Genomic DNA, 22,398 nt, shown 5'->3' with positions numbered 1-22,398 from the left:
ACCTGTCCACAATAACCCAAATGGAATCATGGTGCCTGGAGGTATTGGGCAATCCTACAATAAAATCCATGCAAATGTCCTCCCATTTCCAAGATGGTATGGGAAGGGCCTGCAAAGGGCCTGCTGCCTTCAAGTGACTAGCTTTGATTCTCTGGCAAGTGTCACACTCAGATATGTACTTGGCAATTTCCCTCTTCATTCTGGTCCACCAATATAAAGATTTGAGATCATGGTACATCTTGTTGCTACCAGGGTGTATGGAGAATTTCGAAAGATGAGCTTCGCCCAGTATCTTCCTTCTGAGCTCCGGGTCCTTGGGAACAACCAATCGATCTTCAAACCATAGAATTCCCTTGCTGTCCTGACGGAAGCACTTGTATTTTTCTGCCTTTTGCTTGATCATTTCCTTGATCATCTGAACACCCTTATCTTCAATCTGTGCCCTGACTATTTGCTCTTGCAATGTGGGTTCCACCGAGATGTAGCCTAAGTCACCTGAAGAAACAACTTCCAGGTTCAGCTTGCACAGCTCATCACACAGGGTGGTAACTCTTGCATCCATGCTCATACAATTGCACTGGGCCTTTCTGCTCAAGGCATCTGCCACAACATTGGCTTTGCCGGGATGGTAATGCACCTCCAAATCATAGTCCTTGATTAACTCCAACCATCTCCTTTGCCTCATGTTCAGATCTGCCTGAGTGAAGATGTATTTGAGACTCTTGTGATCAGTGTAGATGTTACAGTGAGCTCCCATCAAGTAGTGTCTCCATATCTTAAGAGCATGAACCACAGCTGCCATTTCCAGATCATGTGTAGGGTAGTTCTGCTCATGGGGCCTGAGTGCTCGGGAAGCATAAGCAATGACTCTGTTCTCTTGCATCAAGACACATCCCAATCCCGTACCAGAAGCATCACAATAAACTTCAAATGGCTTGGTGTTGTCAGGTTGAGCCAGCACTGGGGCTGTTGTCAAATGCTGCCTCAAAGTATGAAAGGCATCTTCACACTTTTGGCTCCAATCATACTTGACTCCTTTCTTCAATAGTTCAGTCATTGGTTTGGCAATCCTGGAGAAATCCGGAATAAATCGTCGATAATACCCTGCCAAACCCAGAAAACTTCGAATTTACTTCACTGTAGTCGGGGGTTTCCAATCCATCACCTCTTGTACCTTCTCCGGATCAATTGATATCCCATCCTGAGAAATTGTGTGACCCAAGAATTTAATCTCCTTCAGCCAGAATTCACATTTAGACAACTTGGCATACAACCGATGGTCACGCAGTCTCTGAAGTACAGTATGCAAATGTTTGGTGTGCTCGGTTTCATTCTTGGAATAAACCAGAATATCATCAATGAAAACGACCACGAATTTATCCAACTCTGGCATAAATACTGAGTTCATCAGGTACATGAAATAAGCCGGGGCATTGGTCATCCCAAAAGACATTACCAAAAACTCATAAAGTCCATATCTGGTAGAGAAAGCCGTCTTGGGAATATCGCTGGCGCGGATCTTGATCTGATGGTAACCTGAGCGAAGGTCTATCTTGGAGAATACCTTGGCTCCTACCAACTGATCAAACAGAACATCAATGCGGTGCAGTGGGTATTTGTTCTTGATAGTCACCGCATTGAGAGGGCGGTAGTCAACACACATTCTCAAACTCTCATCCTTTTTCTTCACAAATAATGCTGGACATCCCCATGGTGAAGTACTTGGGCGAATAAACCCCTTGTCTAACAACTCTTGCAATTGCTTTTTCAGTTCTGCCAATTCCGCGGGAGGCATCCTATAGGGTCTCTTGGAGATAGGAGCAGTCCCAGGTTGTAACTCGATTGCGAACTCAATGTCTCGGTCAGGTGGCATCCCTGGCAATTCATCTGGGAAAACATCTGGGTAGTCACAAACCACTGGGATCTTTTCTACCGGGGATTCTAGCATGACGAAGGCACAGGAACGGGTACAACCTTGGTCAAGCAAATAGAGTGTGGTTTCACCACAAGTTGGTGAGTCCACCTCAATGGCCCTAGCTGCAATATCCATCACAGCCTGATTTCTGGTCAACCAGTCAGTTCCCAATATGATATCCACACTATCCAACCCCAAAATGAGGAGGTTGGTTTTAATTATCAGACTACCAGACTTTATAGGCACATTCTTGTTAATTTGGTAAGTGGCAACCCTGCCTCCTGGTGTTGAAATTGTGATACCCCCATTGGTGTGGTGAAAAGGTAGTTGGCACTTGGCACTAAATTTTTCACTGATAAAACTGTGCGATGCACCAGAATCAAAAAGAATAATGGCAGGATAATTCAAAACTGTAAAGATACCGGTCATGACGGGTGCTCCCTCTGGAATATCAGCCATGGTGGTGAAGTTTAGCCTGCCTTGCCTCACTTGCACCTTCTGCCTCTTGCCTTGGTTCTGATTAACATTCTGCCCCTGCCTCTGCTGGTTCCTGGGGCAATTTTTGGCATAATGTCCGGTGTTGCCACATGTGAAACACCTGTTATCATTTGCCTGGTGGTACTGCTGCTGCTGCTGGTTGTTCCTTTGAGCTGGAAACTGGGTACGGTTGGGTGCCTGCTGCTGCTGTTGTGGTCGGATCACCCACCTCCCTTGCTGCTGCTGGGGTCCCCTGCTCTGAGTGTCGGACACAATCCTGAAGCGCTGTGGCTGAGCTGAGGGTCCTGCCACAGGGGTCTTCCTCTTCTTTTCTACCTGTCGAGCTGTAATGCAGTCCTCCTGGGAGATAGCCATGTTGACCAACTCATTGTAACTATTGGCCCTGACGGTGTTGAGACGGTCACGGAGCTTAGTGCTGAGCCCCCTCTTGAACCTGACTCTCTTCTTCTCATCTGTATCTGCGTGATATCCAGCATACTGGCACAAGTGATTAAAAGCCTGGGCATACTGCAACACTGTCCTGTTGCCCTGAGTGAGTGCCAGAAACTCGTTGAGCTTTCGGTCCATAATCCCGGCTAGTATGTGATGTCCCCTGAAAGCTGCCTTGAACTCCCTCCATTCCACCTCTCGATCCTCTGGCTGCATGGCAAGAAAATGGTCCCACCAAGTCCTTGCGGGTCCGCGAAGCTGCTGGGTGGCGAACCTGACTTTAGTGACCTCTGAGAAAGCTCCATGGAGTAGCGGGAATTTGGATTCCACCACTCGCAACCACACATCTGCATCAAGTGGGTCCTCCGCCCTTGTGAACAATGGAGGCTGAGTACTGAGGAACTCCTGGTAGGTAGCTGCCACGGGGTGACACTGATGGTCTCCACCACCATAGTGCTGAGGTGGTGGCTGGCGCTGAGCTAGCTGCCTCAAGATCTCATTCTGCTGAGCCATTAGCTCCTGCAGAGTGGGAGGCGGTGGCGGCGGTGGAGGAACGCGCTCATTCTGGCCACGACGCTGCCTCCCGACCATCTGAAAAACCACATATATACTTAACACCATATCTCCAAGTTCAAGGTTTAATCGCGGCAAAAAGAGTCAAAAACAAAATGATAGATTCCAACTTAAACAAAAAGGATTTAAAAAGGCATAAATTTTTCCTTCCAAATTTAAAACTGATAACAACATCCATCAATCATGCTTCCAAGAGAGTTTATCACGGTTACATCATTTGTCCCAAAAAGACTCAACTCTATCTAGCCTAGTACCCCAAGGGTGCAAAAGCTAAGCTAGCTGCGAGGAGTCCTACCATCACCGACTTCTAACTCTGTCCCTGACACCTAGTGAGCGAACGAGGCAACACTCGACTCGGGGGAAGGTGGTCTCCCTGAGCCAGCAGTGTCCACACTAGAGGCAGGCTCCTCTCCTCCCTCGATGTCGACGTCCTCGTTGGCCTCCATATCCTGGATCTCCTGGTGATGCATATCCAAGTGCTCATTAGCCTCGGCAAGCTGCTGCTGGGTGTTAATGAGCTGATCCTCGAGAACCTCGATGGTGTTCTCCCTGGTGCCCACTAATTCCTCCAACTCTTGGATATCAGTGGATAGCTGCTCCACCTGCAAGTCCTTTTCCACCATTTCAGTGGACAAATCAACCACGAGCTCCTCCCTGTTGTCCAAAGTAATCTTTGTCGCCTCCAATAGTGCCATCAGATGGGACATCGCCTCACCGCGCATCACTTGCAGACGGTATAGAGCATTCATGCACCGTACGGTCAAGTGTGCAGTCTGTCCTGGGTAGATGGCCCAGATATCCTTGGCATGCTCCACCCGATCCGTCCACATTGGGTCGTCCTCCCTTTCAGCGGGGAACAAGCCAATGGGGTGGGTAGCCAGCTCCAAAGGATGGAATCCGCAGAAAGTGGTCAACCCGTGCAGAGCGATCGCCTCGATCGTGTCCTCAGCTCGGTATCCAAAAGACTCGGAGTCCAATGAGCGCTAGCCTGGCTGCAGGGGATGAGGCTCCAAGGTCATCCTCACCCTACAGCGGGGCACTCGGTGCTTCTCGAACTGTTGCACCGCGTACTGAGGGGGTGTCGTGTATCCGGCCCCCTGAAGTACCTCCCACAAAATGCGGGGAAAGCCCTCTCGTACAAGCCCGTCAGTGTGGGACAGTGCATTTCCGTCCTCTGAGGATCCGTGGGAAGTCATCTGTGTACGATTAAGCGTAAGTAAAAGAAAAAAGAATTTTAAAAAAAGAACAAGAAAAATAAAACTCAGCCTTTCTCTAGTTAAATAAAATGGTACTGGGGACTTAGTTAGTTATCATCTTGTTTTTAAGTCTTTACTCAATTATCCATTTATTTAATTTAGCAATCCATGCATGCTCGTCCTGAACGACCTCACCAATATAAGGGGATAGGGAAGAACTCCCATCCCAAGGTGGCCTATAGGGCCTAATTACGTAGCCACCTAGCTACCCTTTTATCACCCTAAGGCTTCACGTCCTAGGTCTATCCTGCTCGTCCTACTATCTATCCAACATTGTTTCTATCAAGTTTTATTTTGGAAAATGATGGTATTCACATTTTATTGATTCCTCTATGGTGGTACAAGCTCCGATACCAGCTCTGGCGGAATTGCCCGAATTATTCTAACTTAAGTGCCTAAGTCCCGCCTTAGAGGCTAGGCCACACTTAAATGAGAATAACCCGTCAATCCCTCGGATCTAATCCGACACGGCCACTGACAGGATCAAGTACCACAATCTCACTCGATGGTGAGTCACAGAGCAAATACAATAAAGCATAAAACCATGCATTAAAGAGTATTAAATTATTACATCATCATCGGAGTTTCGCAAAAGTAGTCATCATTGTTCGAAGTGCAGCGGAATAAAACTAACGGTAAATAAACAGAGAGATGGGGAAGCCTGTCCCATCACTCCTCATGCTCCTCCTCAGCCGAGGCAGGGTCCCACTCGACAGTCCAACCCGGTGGCAAGATGGACGACCAAGTCACTCCAGCAACCATGTCCTCCAGAGAACCTGTAAAAATTGTGCCACAAGCAAGGCTGAGTATACTAATACTCAGCTAGACTTACCCGGTGTGAGGAGTCTACTCCTCTACCTCTAGACATGTAGCTGTTTGGCTGTGGGGTTTGGTTGCCAAAAGCACTAGCTGAGTTTCTAAGTCAGTTTTAACTTGTCAAATTAAGTGTGACTCTCTTACGGCTAAATGTGTACTATCTACTCATACATGGTAGCAAACATTATTAGCAATCAACATCTTATATCAACTCATCATATTTCCACTTGTTACTCAATGCAGTACAATGGATCAAGCAGTCTCATTAGTTGTGAGAAGCAGACGATTCGAATCGAGTTTTTATCCTTGCAAGGTAAACCTAAACACACGACGTGGCGAGGCACTCCGTCCCCACACACATCAATCGCCCCCATCGATTCCCTGGCAACAGATCAGGGCTCACCGCCTTGGCGTACAATGTCTCACTGACCCCGACTGCCGTCGTGCAGTGACCGCACTTGTACCCACCATAACCGGAATGGGAGACCTCGTCTCAGGTCGCGTGAGGGGATATGTCTGCGGGCAGGTTCACTCAGGTACTAGGCTTACCGATTTACCATATTTCTCGATATGTGTTTAGTATGTTCAAACGCTTAACACAGGTATCCACACGTTAATCCTTATTCCATTTTCCCATCTCGTAAACAACCAATCCCCATGGATTGTTGTCCATAACTAAAATCATGATAGTATGAAAGTGGGTACAACCAATTTCCTGATCTCGCGCGAGTGCTGGAAAAATCACTCGTCTTCTACCGAGATCCTAATTAAATAAGCAACTACTCGGCCTATCATACTAGTGTCCATTTCAAAAGGATTCCTGAGATCATGCAACTAGAGTTTCAACCAACTCCTACACCTAAGTGCACAATCAATCCTACAATCATTAAGTATAGTAAATTAGCATAAATAACAGGTTATGCATAAACCGGGGCTTGCCTTCCAAAGCAGTGGCAGGCAGGTCCTCTGGTGCAGGCTCTGGTGCTGGATCTGGGGCTACCTCCTGAGCAGCTCCTTGCTCTGGCACGAGGATGTACTCTCCGTCAGCAAGGTTACAGTCTATCGAATGCAATGAACAGGTATGTCATGATTATGCAGGATTTAATAACATTATGCTAAGAAGAAAACTAAGTTAAGGAGTAACTTAGGGTTTCTTGGTCATGCGAGGCTTTTAGTGGGTTATGCTTATCACTTTTAGGTTTAGGTTTTTGTTGAGGATAAACATAGGGAATTGGTATTGCCTTTATATACTTCAGTGGACAAGTTATAAAGAGTTTTTAGGATGACACTAATTTCCTATTATTCACCTTTCCCTTCCTTTATTTCCTACTTATGGTTTCTAGTGTAGGTTTGAACTACGACAGTGGTTTAATATTTTCCAAAAATTCTGTAAAAATTACAGTGGGTTGCCATTTGCTATTCTAGCCTGTTTTAAGAATTTGAGGCTTGAAATATAAAGGCTATGCTTTAGACAAAAATAACAAGAGTGGTGTAAAATGGGCCACTTTACACTACATCTCTTAATTAGGGGTGAGTTCTGCCCTAAGGGTTATTTTTGTTGGCATCTAACAGTAATAATAGGCTTTTGTGTTAAAAATCACAGAAAGCTAAGGGATGGTCATTTAGTTATGATTTTCTAAAGTTAAATGCCAAAAAGGCACTTTCTACTACATTGTTATTTGAAAAATGTCAAACAACAGATTTCATATTTTTCCTAAGTTCTTATTAACAAAACATTAGTTATCCCAAGGGTTGGGGTGTTTTCACCTTGGGGTTATTTTTGTAGGGTTTTTCTAAGTTTTCCTTATTTTATTATAATAAAAAGTATCTTACTTATTTTATACTAAACTAGGGTATGATAGATTTTTCCAGTGAACTACATTGAATAAGTATCTTAACAAAAATAGAGGTGCTCTCTGGTTCATTATTTAAATCACATTTTCTATTTTTCTTAACCTTAGGCATATTGTAAAATAAGGGGTAAAAACTAACTTAATGGGGTGGACAGAGAGGTTTAGCATTTTTAATTAGGTCAGTAGGTAGACATAAACTTCTCCAAATTTTTCTAACCCCAGCCAAATAGCACAACTATTTTTCTTTCTATTATTGAGCTTTTGGCCAAAACTATAATTAAATCAGAACCTTAAAGTTTTCTATAGTACATAGGGGGTTTTATATTTTTCTTAAGTAGGTTACATTATTTAGAGTCTGACAAAATTTGTTTGACCAAATTTGGATGAACTAAACAGAAGTTATGGATTTTCAAAGTTTCTGTTCAAGTTTAAAATCAAGTTTAATAAGGTTTTCTGAAAAAGCAGTTTACACCGAGGTCCCTGGGTTAAAACTAAATCAACCCACTCAAATCTACCCCTGCGTCACTATTCCCCTGAGTCGCTGACAGTTCAAAAAGCCCCCTGACCTTCCCTTCTTCTTCCCCGAGGTCCTTCCCCTAATGTAAACAGTACCCGCGGGAAAGAAAAGGGCGGCGCGGCTTACCGGCGACGAGAGAGGTCCGACGAGGGGAGGGGTTGGCTCGGGGAGGTTCTGGCGGTCACAGCGATGTACGACTCGACGACGGGGATGGCTGAAATCGCTCGGTCCTCGTGCGCAGGCGGGTGTTCTTGTCGGCGGCGGGTGTGCCGGCCAAATCACGACGATCTGGTTCAATCCAAGGGCACGGTGAGCTTCATGGGGTGACGTAGAGACCGTGTGCACAAGGAATCAAAAAATGGTTCAGTGGATTACCCGGTCCACGCACTCCGGCGGGGTTGTGAACTCCGGCGACCGTGGACTGGCCTCTCCGGCGAAGCAGGCTTCGATTCCTTGCTCGGGGAGCTTCACTGGGGCGTGCACACTCGCCTCAGAGGGTTGGACAGGGTTGGGAAGGGCTGGGCTGGCCGGTCTACGGCGGCAGTGGCTCGGGTGGCCGCGGACACGTCGCGCACGGGCAAACGACGATGAACTGAGCTCCGGTGAGGTTTGAGCATGCGCGGAAGAGTGTAGTCGACGCCTGAGTGGGCTTTATAGGCGCGGGCGCGGGCCATGGCGTCGGCTGGCCGTTGGCGCGACGCGGGCGTGCTCTGGCGCACACAGAGCGCGTCGAACACGTGGAGCTTTCCTTCTGCCCGTGTTCCACAGCTCACCCAAGTCGCAAACGTGCGAATCTTGGCAAAAATCCGGCGCGAGTCTTTTCCTGGCACCTAGGGTTGTCTCTCATCTGTGAGCTGCCATGGCAGATATGGCCTAGGTAGGGAGATCTTCGGTCGCCAAATCGGGTGTGTCACACTGCCCACCTCGCAACAAAAACCATGCCAAGGCATGTCAAACGTCAGGGTCTCGGGCTCAGCTTTTTCTAGTGGGTGCCCTAGGTGGTATGCCACATTTTTGGTATAGAACATAGGTGGATTTGGTGCCAGCTTCGAGGTGAACACGACTGATCTTTAGTGTAGGTGTAGTTTTTAACTTAGAGAGAATTAGAGAGCTCTAGCTCTCTCTCTACTTAGGGAATGGATTTGGGGTTTCTCCAGGGGCCTTTTTGCAATATTTCCATCCCCTAATTGCTGGTTATAAGGTTACTTAAGGTTTGGTTAAAGGTTACTCATGTTTTGCACAATTGCTCACCCTCTCCCCCCTCTTATCCATGGCTTTGGGAGATAGGGTTCAAGAGAGGTCTAGGGTTTTCTCCCCCCTTGTCCAAAGTGATAGTTGCACTCAAATAGGGTAATGCTTTTGGTCATTCACATCTCTTGGTTAAAACCTAGTTTCCAAAGCCCTTACACTTAGGACTGGGCATTCGGGTATACCCGAAATTTCGGGTCGGGTTGTTCGGGTTTTAAATAATTCGGGTATTCAAGAGGCGAACCCGAACTCGACCCGATTTTTTCGGGTACCCGAAAATTCGGGTATCAAAAAAAACGGGTTCGGGTTCGGGTAGTTTATAGTTACCCGATTTACAGACAATTAGCAAACTGCATTACAGTACACGCAACTCGTTCACAATTACAGAACTGCATTAAAGTAAAACATCCACTGAACAAAATAAAAAAACATACAGAACTGCAACCGACAGCCATTATAGGTTACAATTACAAGGACAAATGGATAATATGCAAACTGCAAGTGCAAACAACATGTTACAGCCAAGAATAGGAAGCTGCAAGAGGAGTTTGTGGCAAGTGGCGAGCGTCCCTGCAGGAGGGATGCTTGTAAACGACACAGCAGCATGCCTACATGTAAGTTCTGCTTCCCCAGAAACTCTCTCAAATGAAAACAAACAACATTACAGGTTACAGCCCAGTGCAGCAGTGCTATAGCTACGGTAGTAGCTTGCATATCACAGATTTTGATCTTCTGTTTGGTTCTGTACGGTAGTAGCTTGCAGATCACAGATCACAGATTTTGTAGCCCTACAAGGCTACAAAGAACAAACAGCATTATAGGTTACAGCATCTGCAAATTCTGCATAAACAAAGGATACCTGTGGCTGTGAGGCAGTGACTACACAAAGAACTTAAGGATAAAGTAAAACATAAGTGCTTTCAAACCTTAAGTAGCAGGTCTTTCATCAGATTTAGAGGGAGGGCATCTACTGCTGCTTGGTGTAGCTTGAGACTTGGAAGTGGTAGGATTTTGTTTCCCTTTCCCACCAAATTCTTCAATTAAATCTATTATAAAATGAATTCAACTAGTCAAATATGTAGTTAATATAACAATTACATGGATTACACTACAATGGTGAATATTGACTATACCTGCTTCAATCATGGCTAATTCCTCCATATTCTCTTGGATGTTGATTGGAGTAGTCCTTCTCAACCAGTCTTGGGTACATACAAGTGCCTCCAGCATGAAAGGAGTTAGCGATGTACGAAAGTCATCTAAGATACGTCCACTCGTGCTAAAAGCGGACTCCGCAGCCACTGTTGAGATAGGAATAGCAAGCACATCACGGGACATGTGAGCTAAAATAGGAAACCTATGTGCATTTACCTTCCACCAAAAAAGTATGTCAATCTTTGTATCAGTGTCTTCAGTCTCTTCAGTTAGATACTTTTCAAGTTCTGACTTCATTGTGCTACTAGAATAGTTGGTCATCTTCATCCTCTTGGCAATTACTTCTCTAAGTTTGCCTCCTCTTCCACCCTTTGCTTCACTAGGATCAGTTACTTCAGTTGTTACTTCAGTTGGAGCATAAATATTTTTGTATTCTTCAAACAGCTCACGGACACAAGAGTTAATAGCTGCCCAAACTAACTGGCCCCTGTCCTCACCAAATATCTCCTCAACTATAATCTTCGTATACATAGATAATTTGTACCTTGGATCAAGGAAAGCTGCAACAAAAATGAGTAGATTAATGTTCTCTTTATCCTTCTCCTTTCCCTTTCCCCTCGCCTTTCCCCTCTCCTTCTCCGACTCCATCTCTTGCACATACTCATTCTCCTTATTGTTTGTGTGCCAAACCCCCCAATACTTGTCAAATTTTTCTTTCATTCTCATGCCCATTGATACTTGTAGATTGTCTTGACTACTCATCCAAGACTTAATAAGCAAGTGGACTTCACCAATCTCATGAAAGAAACTATTGCTAGTCACATGTAAACTAGATGAAACACGTACAGTAAGGTCATGGAAATGCTCAAGAAACTCTGCCATCTTTTTTGCATTCTCCCAATCACCTTCATCAGGGTAACCATCACCCTTCCTTTCTTCAGAAAGGTCTATACAATAGTTATTGTCCTCATCAATCAACCTTAAGAATACCTTTTCATATGCAATTGCAGCTTTAAGCATGAGATAGGTGTAGTTCCATCTAGTTGGGACATCAAGCTTTAGAAATGCCTTGGTGTTCAACCCCTCTTCCTCAGCAATTTCTTTGAACTTAACCAATCTTGAAGTCCCATCTTTGATATATCTAATAGCACCTCTAACACGCTTCACTGATGTGTCCACTTCTTTCAAACCATCTCGCACAATAAGGTTAATAATATGGGCAGCACACCTCATGTGCAGAAAGTTTCCTTTTGCTATGTGGGTTCTTCCTAGGTGCCTCCTCAAATAAGCAATACCAGTATCATTGGCTGATGCATTATCAACTGTTACTGTCATCACTCTCTCCAATCCCCATTCAGTCAGGCATTTCAATAAACTTTTTCCAATATCTTCTCCCTTGTGTCCCTTAACCTTAAAAAATCCAATGATTTTTTTATGCAAATTCCAACCCTCATCTATAAAAGTTGCAGTCACTGCCATATAACCATCTTGTTGTTGGGAAGTCCAACAATCTGTGGTTAAGCAAACTCTTTGACATGAGTCTTTAAAAAAAGACTTTAATTTGGTTTTCTCTCGAAAGAATTGGGATACTATGTCCCTAGTGCATGTTCTTCTAGATGGTGCTTGGAAACGTGGGCAAGCTTTAGACATGAATTTCTTGAAGCCAGGCTTTTCACCAAAAGCAAAAGGCAGCTCATCTTCAATAATCATCTCAGCGAAGGCCTCCCTAAGTGCATCTTGATCAAACCTCCAAGTAGAAACACCTTCCCCTTGAATTGCTTGTAAATATCCTTGCTTTCCATCTTTTTCAAACTTGTTAGGATTGTGCTTGCAACTTTGTAGGTGTCTCTTCAAGGCAGATGTACCATGTCCCTTAGAGTCTGCTTTCATGTTGCGATGGCAGTACTTGCATTTTGCAGCTGTCATAATGCCTTTATCATCTTTGATCTTGGTGAAATGGTTCCACACATCTGATCTTGGTGCCATCTTCTTCCTTTCATGTTGTGCACAATCCTTGTCAAGGTCAACCACATCTTGATCAGCAGCCCCTTGTGATTGTGATGGTTGTGTTTGTGTCCCATCATTTTCTAGAGTGCCAGTGCCCACTGATTCCATACCCTTATCCAATATGTCTTCAGGTTCAGGCATCTATTAAAAAGGAGGACACACATAGTAAGTCAATAAGGAAGATGAATACATGATGCAAGGAAAACATCTCATGTGCAAGAAGGAAACACGCAGTATTACCAATTCACATAAGAACACATTAGTACAAGAACACACTAGAATTAGTACTGTACGAGGACAAGCATGTACTACACTACTAGTTCTACTGATCCTAGCTATTAGTGTATTACCAATTCACCATTCGCACGAGTACTACACTATTATCTCTACTGATCAAATCTGCTAGAACAAAAAAAAATGAAACACTGAGCAGTGAGCACTTAACAATTAACACATACATTGCAAGATTCTTCCGATGTTGGTGCCGTTCTTCAATGTTGCCTTCACTACACCACGAGCCAAGCACCGGGCAGGCGAGCACAGGGCGTCGGCGTTCAGCTTGCAGCTTGCTGGCGCAACGCGCAAATCGGCTTGTGCAGTTGTGCTTGCCTGCTTGGACGACGGCGTGCAGCTTGCAGTTGCAGTTGTGCTGCTGCTTGCGGCTTGCCTGCTTGGACGACTGGACACTGCTGCTGGCTGCTGCTTGGTGGTCGGCTGGTCGGCTGGTCGCTCGACTCACTCGCTTGATCGGCACTCGGCAACGGCAAGGATGCACGGTCACCGGTCGGAAGGAACGGCGCCGTGTATTGGTGCTCGTCTGCTCGATGGACGACGACGCCGTGGACTGGTGCAGCGGTGGCGAGGTGCTCGATGGACGACGGCGGCAGCTGCTAGGGTTAGAGTCGGAGATGGAGTTGGAGAATGGAGAATGCAGAACTGGCTGGCGGCTGCCGAACTGGACCGCTGTGGCGCTGTTGCCTTGGGCAGTTGCTAGTTGGGCTGTTAACTGAGCTATGCTGTTGGGCTCGGAATTTGGAAGCATGGGCTGCGTTGTGCAAATTCGGGTACAGTTTATATTCGGGTACCGGATTACTGAACCCGATTTTTGCTATAAAATTTCGGGTACCGGAAGTTCCTACCCAAATTTCTTTTCGGGTTTTTCGAGTTCGGGTTTTTCGGGTTCGGGTTCGGGTTTTTCGGGTTCGGGATTCGGGTATCGGGTTTTCTGCCCAGTCCTGCTTACACTTTTGCTCCTTAAGTTTCTTCCACATGTGATCATAGTCCTAAGCACCAAGGAGTGCTCTAGCCATGGTAACACCTGAGGTGTTACATTTTGTGTGGTGGTTCGCCTTGATGACCGTTGGTTACGGCGAAGATGAAGGGGCACTTAACCGTGGGGCGGTTGCATGCCCCTTGTGCGGCGGTTTGCCTTCCTGACCGCTGGTTGCCCCGAAAATGGAGGGGCGCATAACCGCGGGGTAGTTGCACGCTCCTTCTTTGGGTCAGTCTGTATGACATGTGGGGCCTGGCCCTTGTGTCATAAGGTAGGAACCTTGGTGCACGTCGGGAGAGACTTCGCTCGTGACGCTTCTGTGGCGCGAGTGGGGAGATCTGCCTTTAAAAAGGGGTCAATCTCCCGGGTAGTAGCCATGCCTCGCTCCACTTGCATCCACCGTGCCTTCCACCTTCCGGGCCTCCAGATGGGGTGCGCAGGTCGGCCACACCCACAGCTTCTCTCGCGTCGCCGGCCGCCCCGGGGGGTCGTACAAGACGTCGTACGCCGTGGGGGCGGCGACGACGTTCTTGGATGGTCTTGTCCTCACTCCCGCAGTGAGGACGGGAGCAATGACCTCTTCACGCGCGCGCTGGGGCGGCCGTCATTCGCTGGTACGGCACTGGTGCGCAGGTGGCCGCTGTCGTCGGTGCTGAGGTGGTCGCTGCCGCTGGTGAGGCTCCCCACTGCAGAGGTGGTTGCCCCCGCTGGCGAGACCGTCAGTGCCACCTGCCGCTGGACCTCCGGCTCTTTGGCTTTAATGGCCTCGTTGTCGCCCCCCGTAGGAAGACGGGGGCGAGGACCCTTTCGCAATGGCGTACATGCTTAGATGATCGCCGCTGCTTGGCGAGTCGTTGATGCAGAGGTGGCCACCACCGTTGGTGCTGATGTGGTCGCCTCCGCTGGCGAGCCGCTCGGAGCCAGCTATCCCGCGGCCCTTACTGGTGTGGAGGTAGTTCATACCTGCAGAGTAGAAATGGAACTAGGGCTCCACTTGAAAACAGATGTAATATTTTCGCTTTTTGTAAGGTACTCAAGAGTACTATTTGTTAAGCAGTATTAGTGAAAGTCACCTAGAGGGGGGGGGGGTGGATAGGCGAAACCTGAAAATTTAAAACTTTATCCTCCAACTAGATCCCTTGATTAGTAGTTAGAACAAGATATATAATTATCGGAGTATAAAACTAAGTCTTTGCTTGTAAGGAGTATTGCTTTCAAATAGTGCGGAATTGATAAATCAAAACTACTAATAAGTCTATGAGAATAAAGCAAGAGGGCTTAGGCAAGAAGAGCAATAACACAAGTTTTCTCTTGCAATGAGTTGTTTCACTAAATGAGAATTTAACTTAAAGCAACACCAAATAGAATTAGCAAAGAGTAGTGCAAGAGAAACTTAGAAAGGGAAAGAACAAACAAATCACAAGCAATAAGCACACGAGACACGGGTGATTTGTTTTACCGAGGTTCGGCCCTCAAAGGCCTAGTCCCCGTTGAGGAGTCCACTTAAGGACGGGTCTTTTTCAACCCTTTCCCTCTCTCCACCGATCACACAAGGATCGGCGAGCTCTTCTTCTTTTCAAGGATCACTCTTGATCCCACAAGGACCACCACACTCTTTGGTGTCTCTTGCTAGCTTTTACAAGCCTCCAACACTTTGGAGGAAGTTCAATGGGAGTCAAAACTCCACGCACAAATGAACACAAAGATGTAGTACACACTATCTCTCAATGAATCTCACAAGGCACTAGTGCTAAACTCAAATGAGTAGCTCTCTTTTGCTTACTCTCTCTTTTGTGGCACTTGTGTTGGTTGTAGTGATCTAAATCTTGTGTATAGGATGGATCAATGAATATATTTGGTTGGGAGGGCTTGAGTATGTCAACTAGATGACTTGGAATGTTGCTTGGGCTCCCCCTCTTTGAAGTGGCCGGTTGGGGTGGTATTTATAGCCACCAACCAAAATCTAGCCGATGGTGAAGTGTGCTGGCGAGGGGCGCACCGGACAGTGTCCGGTGCGCCGCCACGTCATCCTGCCGTTAGGTCTTGGAGCTGGTCGACCGTTGGAGGCTCTGTCCTCATGTGGCACCAGACAGTCCGGTGTCGCACCGGACAGTCCGGTGCCCCTCTGACCGCTGCTCTGACTTCTGCGCAGTACTGTTCACTTTGCAGAGTCGACCGTTGCGCGCAGATAGCCGTTGCTCCGCTGGTGCACCAGACAGTCCGGTGAATTATAGCGGAGATGCGCCTGAGAAACCCGAAGGTGAAGAGTTCGAGCAGAAGCACCCTGGTGCACCGGATACTGCCCGGTGGCACACCGGACTGTCCGGTGCGCTAAGCCAGGGCAACCTTCGGTTCCCTTTTTGCTCCTTCCTTTTGAGACCTAACTTGTTCTTTTGATTGGTTTGTGTTGAACCTTTGGCACCTGTAGAATGTATAATCTTGAACAAATTAGTTAGTCCAATTATTTGTGTTGGGCAATTCAACCACCAAAATCAATTAGGAAAAGGTTTGACCCTATTTCCCTTTCAATCTCCCCCTTTTTGGTGATTGATGCCAACACAAACCAAAGCAAATATATAAGTGCATAATTGAACTAGTTTGCATAATATATGTGCAAAGATTGCTTGGAATTAAACCAATTTATCATTTTATAAGATTTGCATGAATGCATTCTTTATATTTAATGTTTTAGACCATGCTTGCACCAATTGTTTTGTTTTTGCAAACTCTTTTGGAAATTCTTTTCAAAGTGTTTTGCAAAATAGTCAAAGGTAAGTGAATAAGATTTTTGCGAAGCATTTTCAAAATTTGAAATTTTCTCCCCCTGTTTCAAATGCTTTTCCTTTGACTACACAAAACTCCCCCTAAATGAAATTCTCCTCTTAGTGTTCAAGAGGGTTTTGATATATCAATTTTTGAAATACTACTTTACTCCCCCTTTTGAACACAATAAGATACTAATTTGAAATTTATCATTTGAGAATACTACCAATTGAAAAACTCTCTTTAAAATTAGGTGGTGGTGCGGTCCTTTTGCTTTGGGCCTAATACTTTCTCCCCCTTTGGCATGAATCGCCAAAAACGGATACTTTGCGTGAAATATAAGCCCTTTTACTTTCTCTCCCCCTTTGGCAAATAATATATGAGTGAAGATTGTACCAAATTTGAAGAGACGGCGGAATACCGGCAGAGAGTGGATAATACCAATGGAGTTGAGTGGAAGCGATGTCTTTGCCGAATACGCCATTTCCCTTTCAATCTAAGACTTAATACATGAGATGCTCATGAAAACATATTAGTCTTAGCCTTGGCATAAATAGAGAGAAGAAATATGAAAATGTACCAAGGGAAAGAGACATGATTAAAAAGGATATGTCAATTAAGCTTAAACAATTCTATACAATATAGATTGCTCCCCCTAAATATGTGCATAGAGAGAAAAACAAATTTTTGGTCTAAAATGCCAAGTGCACATAATTAGGTTAATGAGATCATATCTATATCATAAAGAGTGTACAGTGCATTGTGCCAAGGTATAGGTGTGATGCTCATGACAGTTTATGCACATACGAAAGCATGCTGTGAATATCTCAAGTATTTTCCCTTAAGGATTTCAAAGAGGCTTAAGGACCATCCACCTTTGGAACAAAGGCAGCTTATCCTCGTTACAAAGTTAAGCTTTAAGCTCTTTGACAATAAAATCACTTCATCCAGTTTAAACAAAGATGCAAGAATGAATGTTTGAGAAGTTAAACTAGGTATGAAGCAGGGTTAATGCATGAACATGCTTTCTCTTCCTTTTAAACATGATATGCAAGTAATGTAGGAAGATTTAGGTACATGTATAAATAAGATTAAATAGATTTACCCTTTTGTACCTTGACATAGTGATGCTCTTCTTCATTGTGCTTTGTCCTTAGTCTTATTAAATTCGCCTAAGACTTATACTCAAGACAATGTATGAAAATATTTTGCACAAGAGAGGGTTCTACAACTAGTGATCCTTTTCTAAATCATGTTATTATATATCAAGTAGATCACAAATTGCATAAATATATCATGAATTCTCCTTTTAACTTAGTGCCTATCAAGATAGATATCGATTGAAATTACCAATTGAAATCAATTTGAGATTACATGAGGCACTAAGAAGCATAAGTGATAATTGAAGTTATTCAATGATCAAACAACAGATGCGATCAAAAGAACATCATAGGCATTATATTTTCAATCAAGCTCAAAAATAGGAGAATCCAATAAATATGCTACTTTAACATTGAAAGCTACAATCCTTGATAAAGATGACATTATTTTACCAAGATGGATTGAAATGTAGTAGCATGCCTTATGAGAAACTTGTTCTCATATAAGAGACTATATGAGATTACTAAGATAACGTGCTAGTCTCAATATAATCAAGATATAGAAATAGACTCCCCCTAAAGATATGCATTAAGAATGAAAGAAATGGGTGGATGCACTCTTTTTCAAAGGCAAAATATGGAGAAGCACTATTTATCTTGATCAAGGCTTAAAAGATTTGCAATAAACAATTTTTGCCTAGTTTTCTCATAATGAAAAGATTTAGAATGATTACAACCACACCGTTGAATGTTTTGAAGATCTCATTATCCAAGTAGGTGTTGTTGCTCTTGATGTCTTCCTTTTTCATTTGAGTGTCCTCCCTTAGGGCTGGGCATTTTAAACCCGTGAACCGAACCCGAACCGAACCCGAACCCGAATAGACCGATTTGGTCGGTTTTTCGGGTTTCGGTTTTCGGGTTCGGTCCAAAGATCGTTTCTATTCGGTTATCGGGTAAGGGTTCGGGTTTTATAGCGTGTAACCCGAATAGACTAAAAAAACCGAAATATACCTACGTAGGCTACACACAGCAATCAGCCCAATAAAAAATAGCTGACGGCCCAGTCCGCCCAGGCTTCCTGAGACTTGAGTCCACAGCCGCCACTCCGACCGGCGACCAGGCAACCCTAGAGCTAGACGCTCCCCGTCCGGCCGCCGCCTAGAGCTACTCGCTCGTCGCTCCTGCGTCCGGCTCGTCGCTCCTGCGTCCGGCGTCCACTGCTCCCCATCCGGTGTTCCACTCCATTTCTCCACTGCTCCCCGTCCGGACTCCAGAGTTCTGCTCCTGCGTCTAGCTTCGGTTCTCCACTGCTCCCCGGTCGGCCGGTGTTCTGCTCCTGCGTCCGCTGCAGCTCCGGCGTCCACTGCTCCCCGTCCAGGCTCCCCGTCCGATTCTCCACTGCTCACCGTCCAGGCTCCCAGTCCGCTGCAGCTCCGGCGTGCCACTCCCTCGCTGCAAGCTCCGGCCACATTTTTTAAGTTAATTTGTGCAGTATTGTGTGAATTTGTTTCTAAGTTAATTTGTTATGAACTTTGTATGGACCTATGTGCAGTATTGTATGGTATTAATTTGTGTGAATTTGCTGAGTATTTGTACCTGATTGTGTTATTCGGGTTCTGTAGGAACCGAATAGACCGAACCGAATTTTTCGGTCTATTTGGGTTCGGTTCCTGTAATTTTGGGTTCGGGTTCGGTTCCTATTTTATATAACCCGATTTTTGTAGAACCCTAATAAACCGAACCGAATTACCCATATTACCCGAATGCCCAGCCCTATCCTCCCTTTATAGTCGACCCTTTTTCCTTTCAAACTTATTGAAAATACTTAAGAGAGATGTTAATAGCACCAGGGAGTAAATGATGAATGATGGTTTCTTTAGATAGAAAATAAGAACAATTCATCATCCATATACATAAACATGAAGTAAACTTCTTAACATTAGTGCACATCAAAAGAAATATGCACTCTCTAAACATTTTGATCAATCACAGGAAATTTACTTCTTCATATTGAATTTATTAATCATTACTTGGAAGCAAATCAATATGAGAACAAATATAGCAAAGGTATGAAATATATTCTAATGGATAAGTGCATTAATGAGAATGAGATTGAATGCACATTTTAGCCAATTAAGTTCAATAAAGAATCTATTTCTTCACAAAGATATAATTAGAGTGAACAATCATTGATGGGAACTAAATTAAAGAGATGAGTTCTCATACCTTTGCTTTGACCTTTTCTTCCTTTTGGGTGAAGAGTACCCTTTGAGGCTTGTGGCTTTAACCTTGCACTTACTCTCTTGTAGATTTTCATAAGTAGGCTCAAGAGAAATGTTAATAGCAACACAAGCACTAGTTTCCCTTTTTGTAATCATTTTTGATAAGGAATGAAAAGTGAATTACTAAAGCATGGAAACTTTATAATATGAACTAGATTATCCCTTTAAGTATGCTTAGTTTTAACTTATGGAACAAGCATAGTTAGTTCTTTTAAGATTATGGGAAAAAATCTAATTCATAACATGAAGAGCGATAAATGTAGAAGAATCATATCTGTGGCAGAACCTCCCAAGTTATTGGGCCCACATGCACCTGTCCTTGTCTCAAAGACCTCAGACGACTATGCATGTGCACCAAATAACTTAACAGGATCCGTCCGATTGCCCCAAGGACATCGGATAAACCACTTACAACCAGAACCGCGGGATTAAGTAACACAAATCACACACACAACATTTTTGCAGCGGAAATCTTATTACCAAATTTTACAGGTTACAAAAATTTTACATTATTTTATCGGAGTGATTACAAAAGTATAAGTTTGAAATATATGCTAGCTCAAGTGATCATCCTCAATAAGAAGATAAAGACGGGGTATACTTATATAAGAAGGCCGAGCCCACCGGCACTTAACACCATCACAACAGCACAAGGTTAGAACCTGAAAAACAACAGGGAATAAAACCCTGAGTATGGAATTACTCAGCAAGTCTTACCCGACTAAGGAAAAGACTCTCAAGGGTATGCTGGATAAATAGGAATCAAGGAGAGGCTTTAGCAAGAATCAACTTAGATACTTTTGCAGAAATAGCTTACTAAAGTGAGTCCTTACTTTCAATCTTTTAACGCCATATTAAGTATTAATAGACTCTATTTGTATCTAGTCTAATTTCAACATCTCATCAATACAACATCATTTTTATCTATAGTGTTCACATCCTGACTTTAGGTTGTAGAAAAGTGACCAAGTCTTCATAACCGCGAAGGTACGTCGATCTGAATCGATTATACTCAGCTGAGGATCTCCAATCACACGACATATGTAGCACTTAACCCTTGCATATGTCAACCCGCCACCGGGGTTCTTAAGACCAGATCAGGTTCACGCAAACCGAGAGCACAGATACACCACCGACCGGCCTCTTGCCACGGAGGGTACATGCTACTCTCGCCACCGCTCCACGCCCATTTCATGTTATCTTATTCTGGCCTTAGTCTGCCCGAGGCAAGGCTTACCCATGACGAGGCATGTGACCAGTTAAAGGGTCCTCGGTCAGCATGCCTACATACACATTAATCCTTAACCAACCTGGGTAGAACATCACCTGTTCCTAACCCAAGTCTCAATTTAAGTCTTTCCATCCTTAGGATTGTGTCTGTTCCTTAGGATGAAAGAGCATCACAGGGAACTTTGCAGTAAGATCCCACTATTGCTCCAAATGAAAATATTCTTGCAGGTAGAAGCCATCCTCTCCCGGGTTAGACTGAGGACAACCTCTATCCACAAGATCTAAGCAAGGCTAAGCATTTTTGTAAATCATATTTTGATACTTCACAGAAGTATCTATAAAGGTATGGATATCAAGGAAAGCAATGCATCAAAGGGTTCCAAGCAATTCCTATGAACATAATGCACATTTCACTAGACTTAAAGTGTGCGAAAAGTATTTAAAAACACAAGGAAAGGGGTTGCATGCACCGGGGCTTGCCTGAGTAACACTAGGTTAGTGTTTGTTAGGCGACCACTTGGCGAGTATCCTTTGGCTTGGCACTCATTCAGATTATCCATCTTCCGGTTCATCCATCAGTGCGGAGTAGTCCGTGCTTAGGGTCAACTTGGCTTGTCTTCCGCATCGCGCGATTATTTATCGTACCTCATGAGATGCATGATGCACATGTATGAGCACGAGTATAATATATATAATCTACACTAAAAAGGATGAAACACTTAAAACCAAACATTAAGCACCATGGATATCACAACAGGGCATCGACTACATCCATTGACATAATAACACTAGAATATCTATTTTTATTCCTAGCTTTTTATTAACTCTTTAAACTGTGTATCTTAATTACTTGATTTACCTATTTATCTAAATCGAACATCACAATATGCGTATACTAAATTAATAACAATCATCGCGACTAATAATTCTATTAATCTATTTATAGATCTAGTTGACAGAAAAACGAATCAACTTACCCTGACTAATTCGACGCGATAGTCGCAAGCACGACTACGGGTTCCGGTTGACGTCACCCAGGGGCTTTCTTTTCTTCGATAATCAATTGCTGAAGATCTTTTCCTCGACTGAATAATTTTGACGAATCGAACTTGAGTCGCAGAGGATGTCCGAGCTTTTTGTCGCGCACTTGGTGAACACCATGCTGCTGGCTCCGTCTTCACCCGATTCTTGGGGTTTCTTGGTGACTTGCGGACGACGAGATCGTGTTTAGAGCGAGCTGGCGAGGTGGGGGTTGAGCAAGGGATGACGGGTTCGACGACTCGACGGCAAACGACAAGCACACGCGAAGCCCGATGGATGAGGAGCGAACGCACGGATGGGTCGAACCGGGACTAGAGGACAACGAACGACGGCGAATGACGAAGTCGACGACGCAATTGAGAATTAAAGCCGAGCGAGCCGAGAGGGCGCACTGGTATGGCAAGCAGGAAACAGGACGCGACAACAGAGCTGGGCGAGCTCA

The 22,398-nt window shown here is 44.6% G+C and overlaps 1 protein-coding gene across 1 annotated transcript; it reads right to left on the bottom strand.

Moving 5' to 3' along the window:
* Window positions 1-10,032: 10,032 nt before the first annotated feature.
* Window positions 10,033-13,149, bottom strand: LOC118476814 (zinc finger BED domain-containing protein RICESLEEPER 2). Its single transcript, XM_035966587.1, has 2 exons — window positions 10,239-13,149; window positions 10,033-10,151 (listed from the first exon to the last, which is right to left on the bottom strand). The coding sequence occupies exons 1-2, from the start codon at window positions 12,406-12,408 to the stop codon at window positions 10,033-10,035; spliced, it is 2,289 nt and encodes a 762-aa protein (XP_035822480.1). The 5' UTR covers window positions 12,409-13,149.
* Between the last annotated feature and the right edge of the window lie 9,249 nt (window positions 13,150-22,398).

Source organism: Zea mays, chromosome 3 (assembly GCF_902167145.1).
Source record: "Zea mays cultivar B73 chromosome 3, Zm-B73-REFERENCE-NAM-5.0, whole genome shotgun sequence".
Classification (NCBI taxonomy): Eukaryota; Viridiplantae; Streptophyta; class Magnoliopsida; order Poales; family Poaceae; genus Zea; species Zea mays.
Note: the sequence above shows the minus strand (reverse complement) of the source record. Positions and strands in the feature narration are given on the sequence as shown.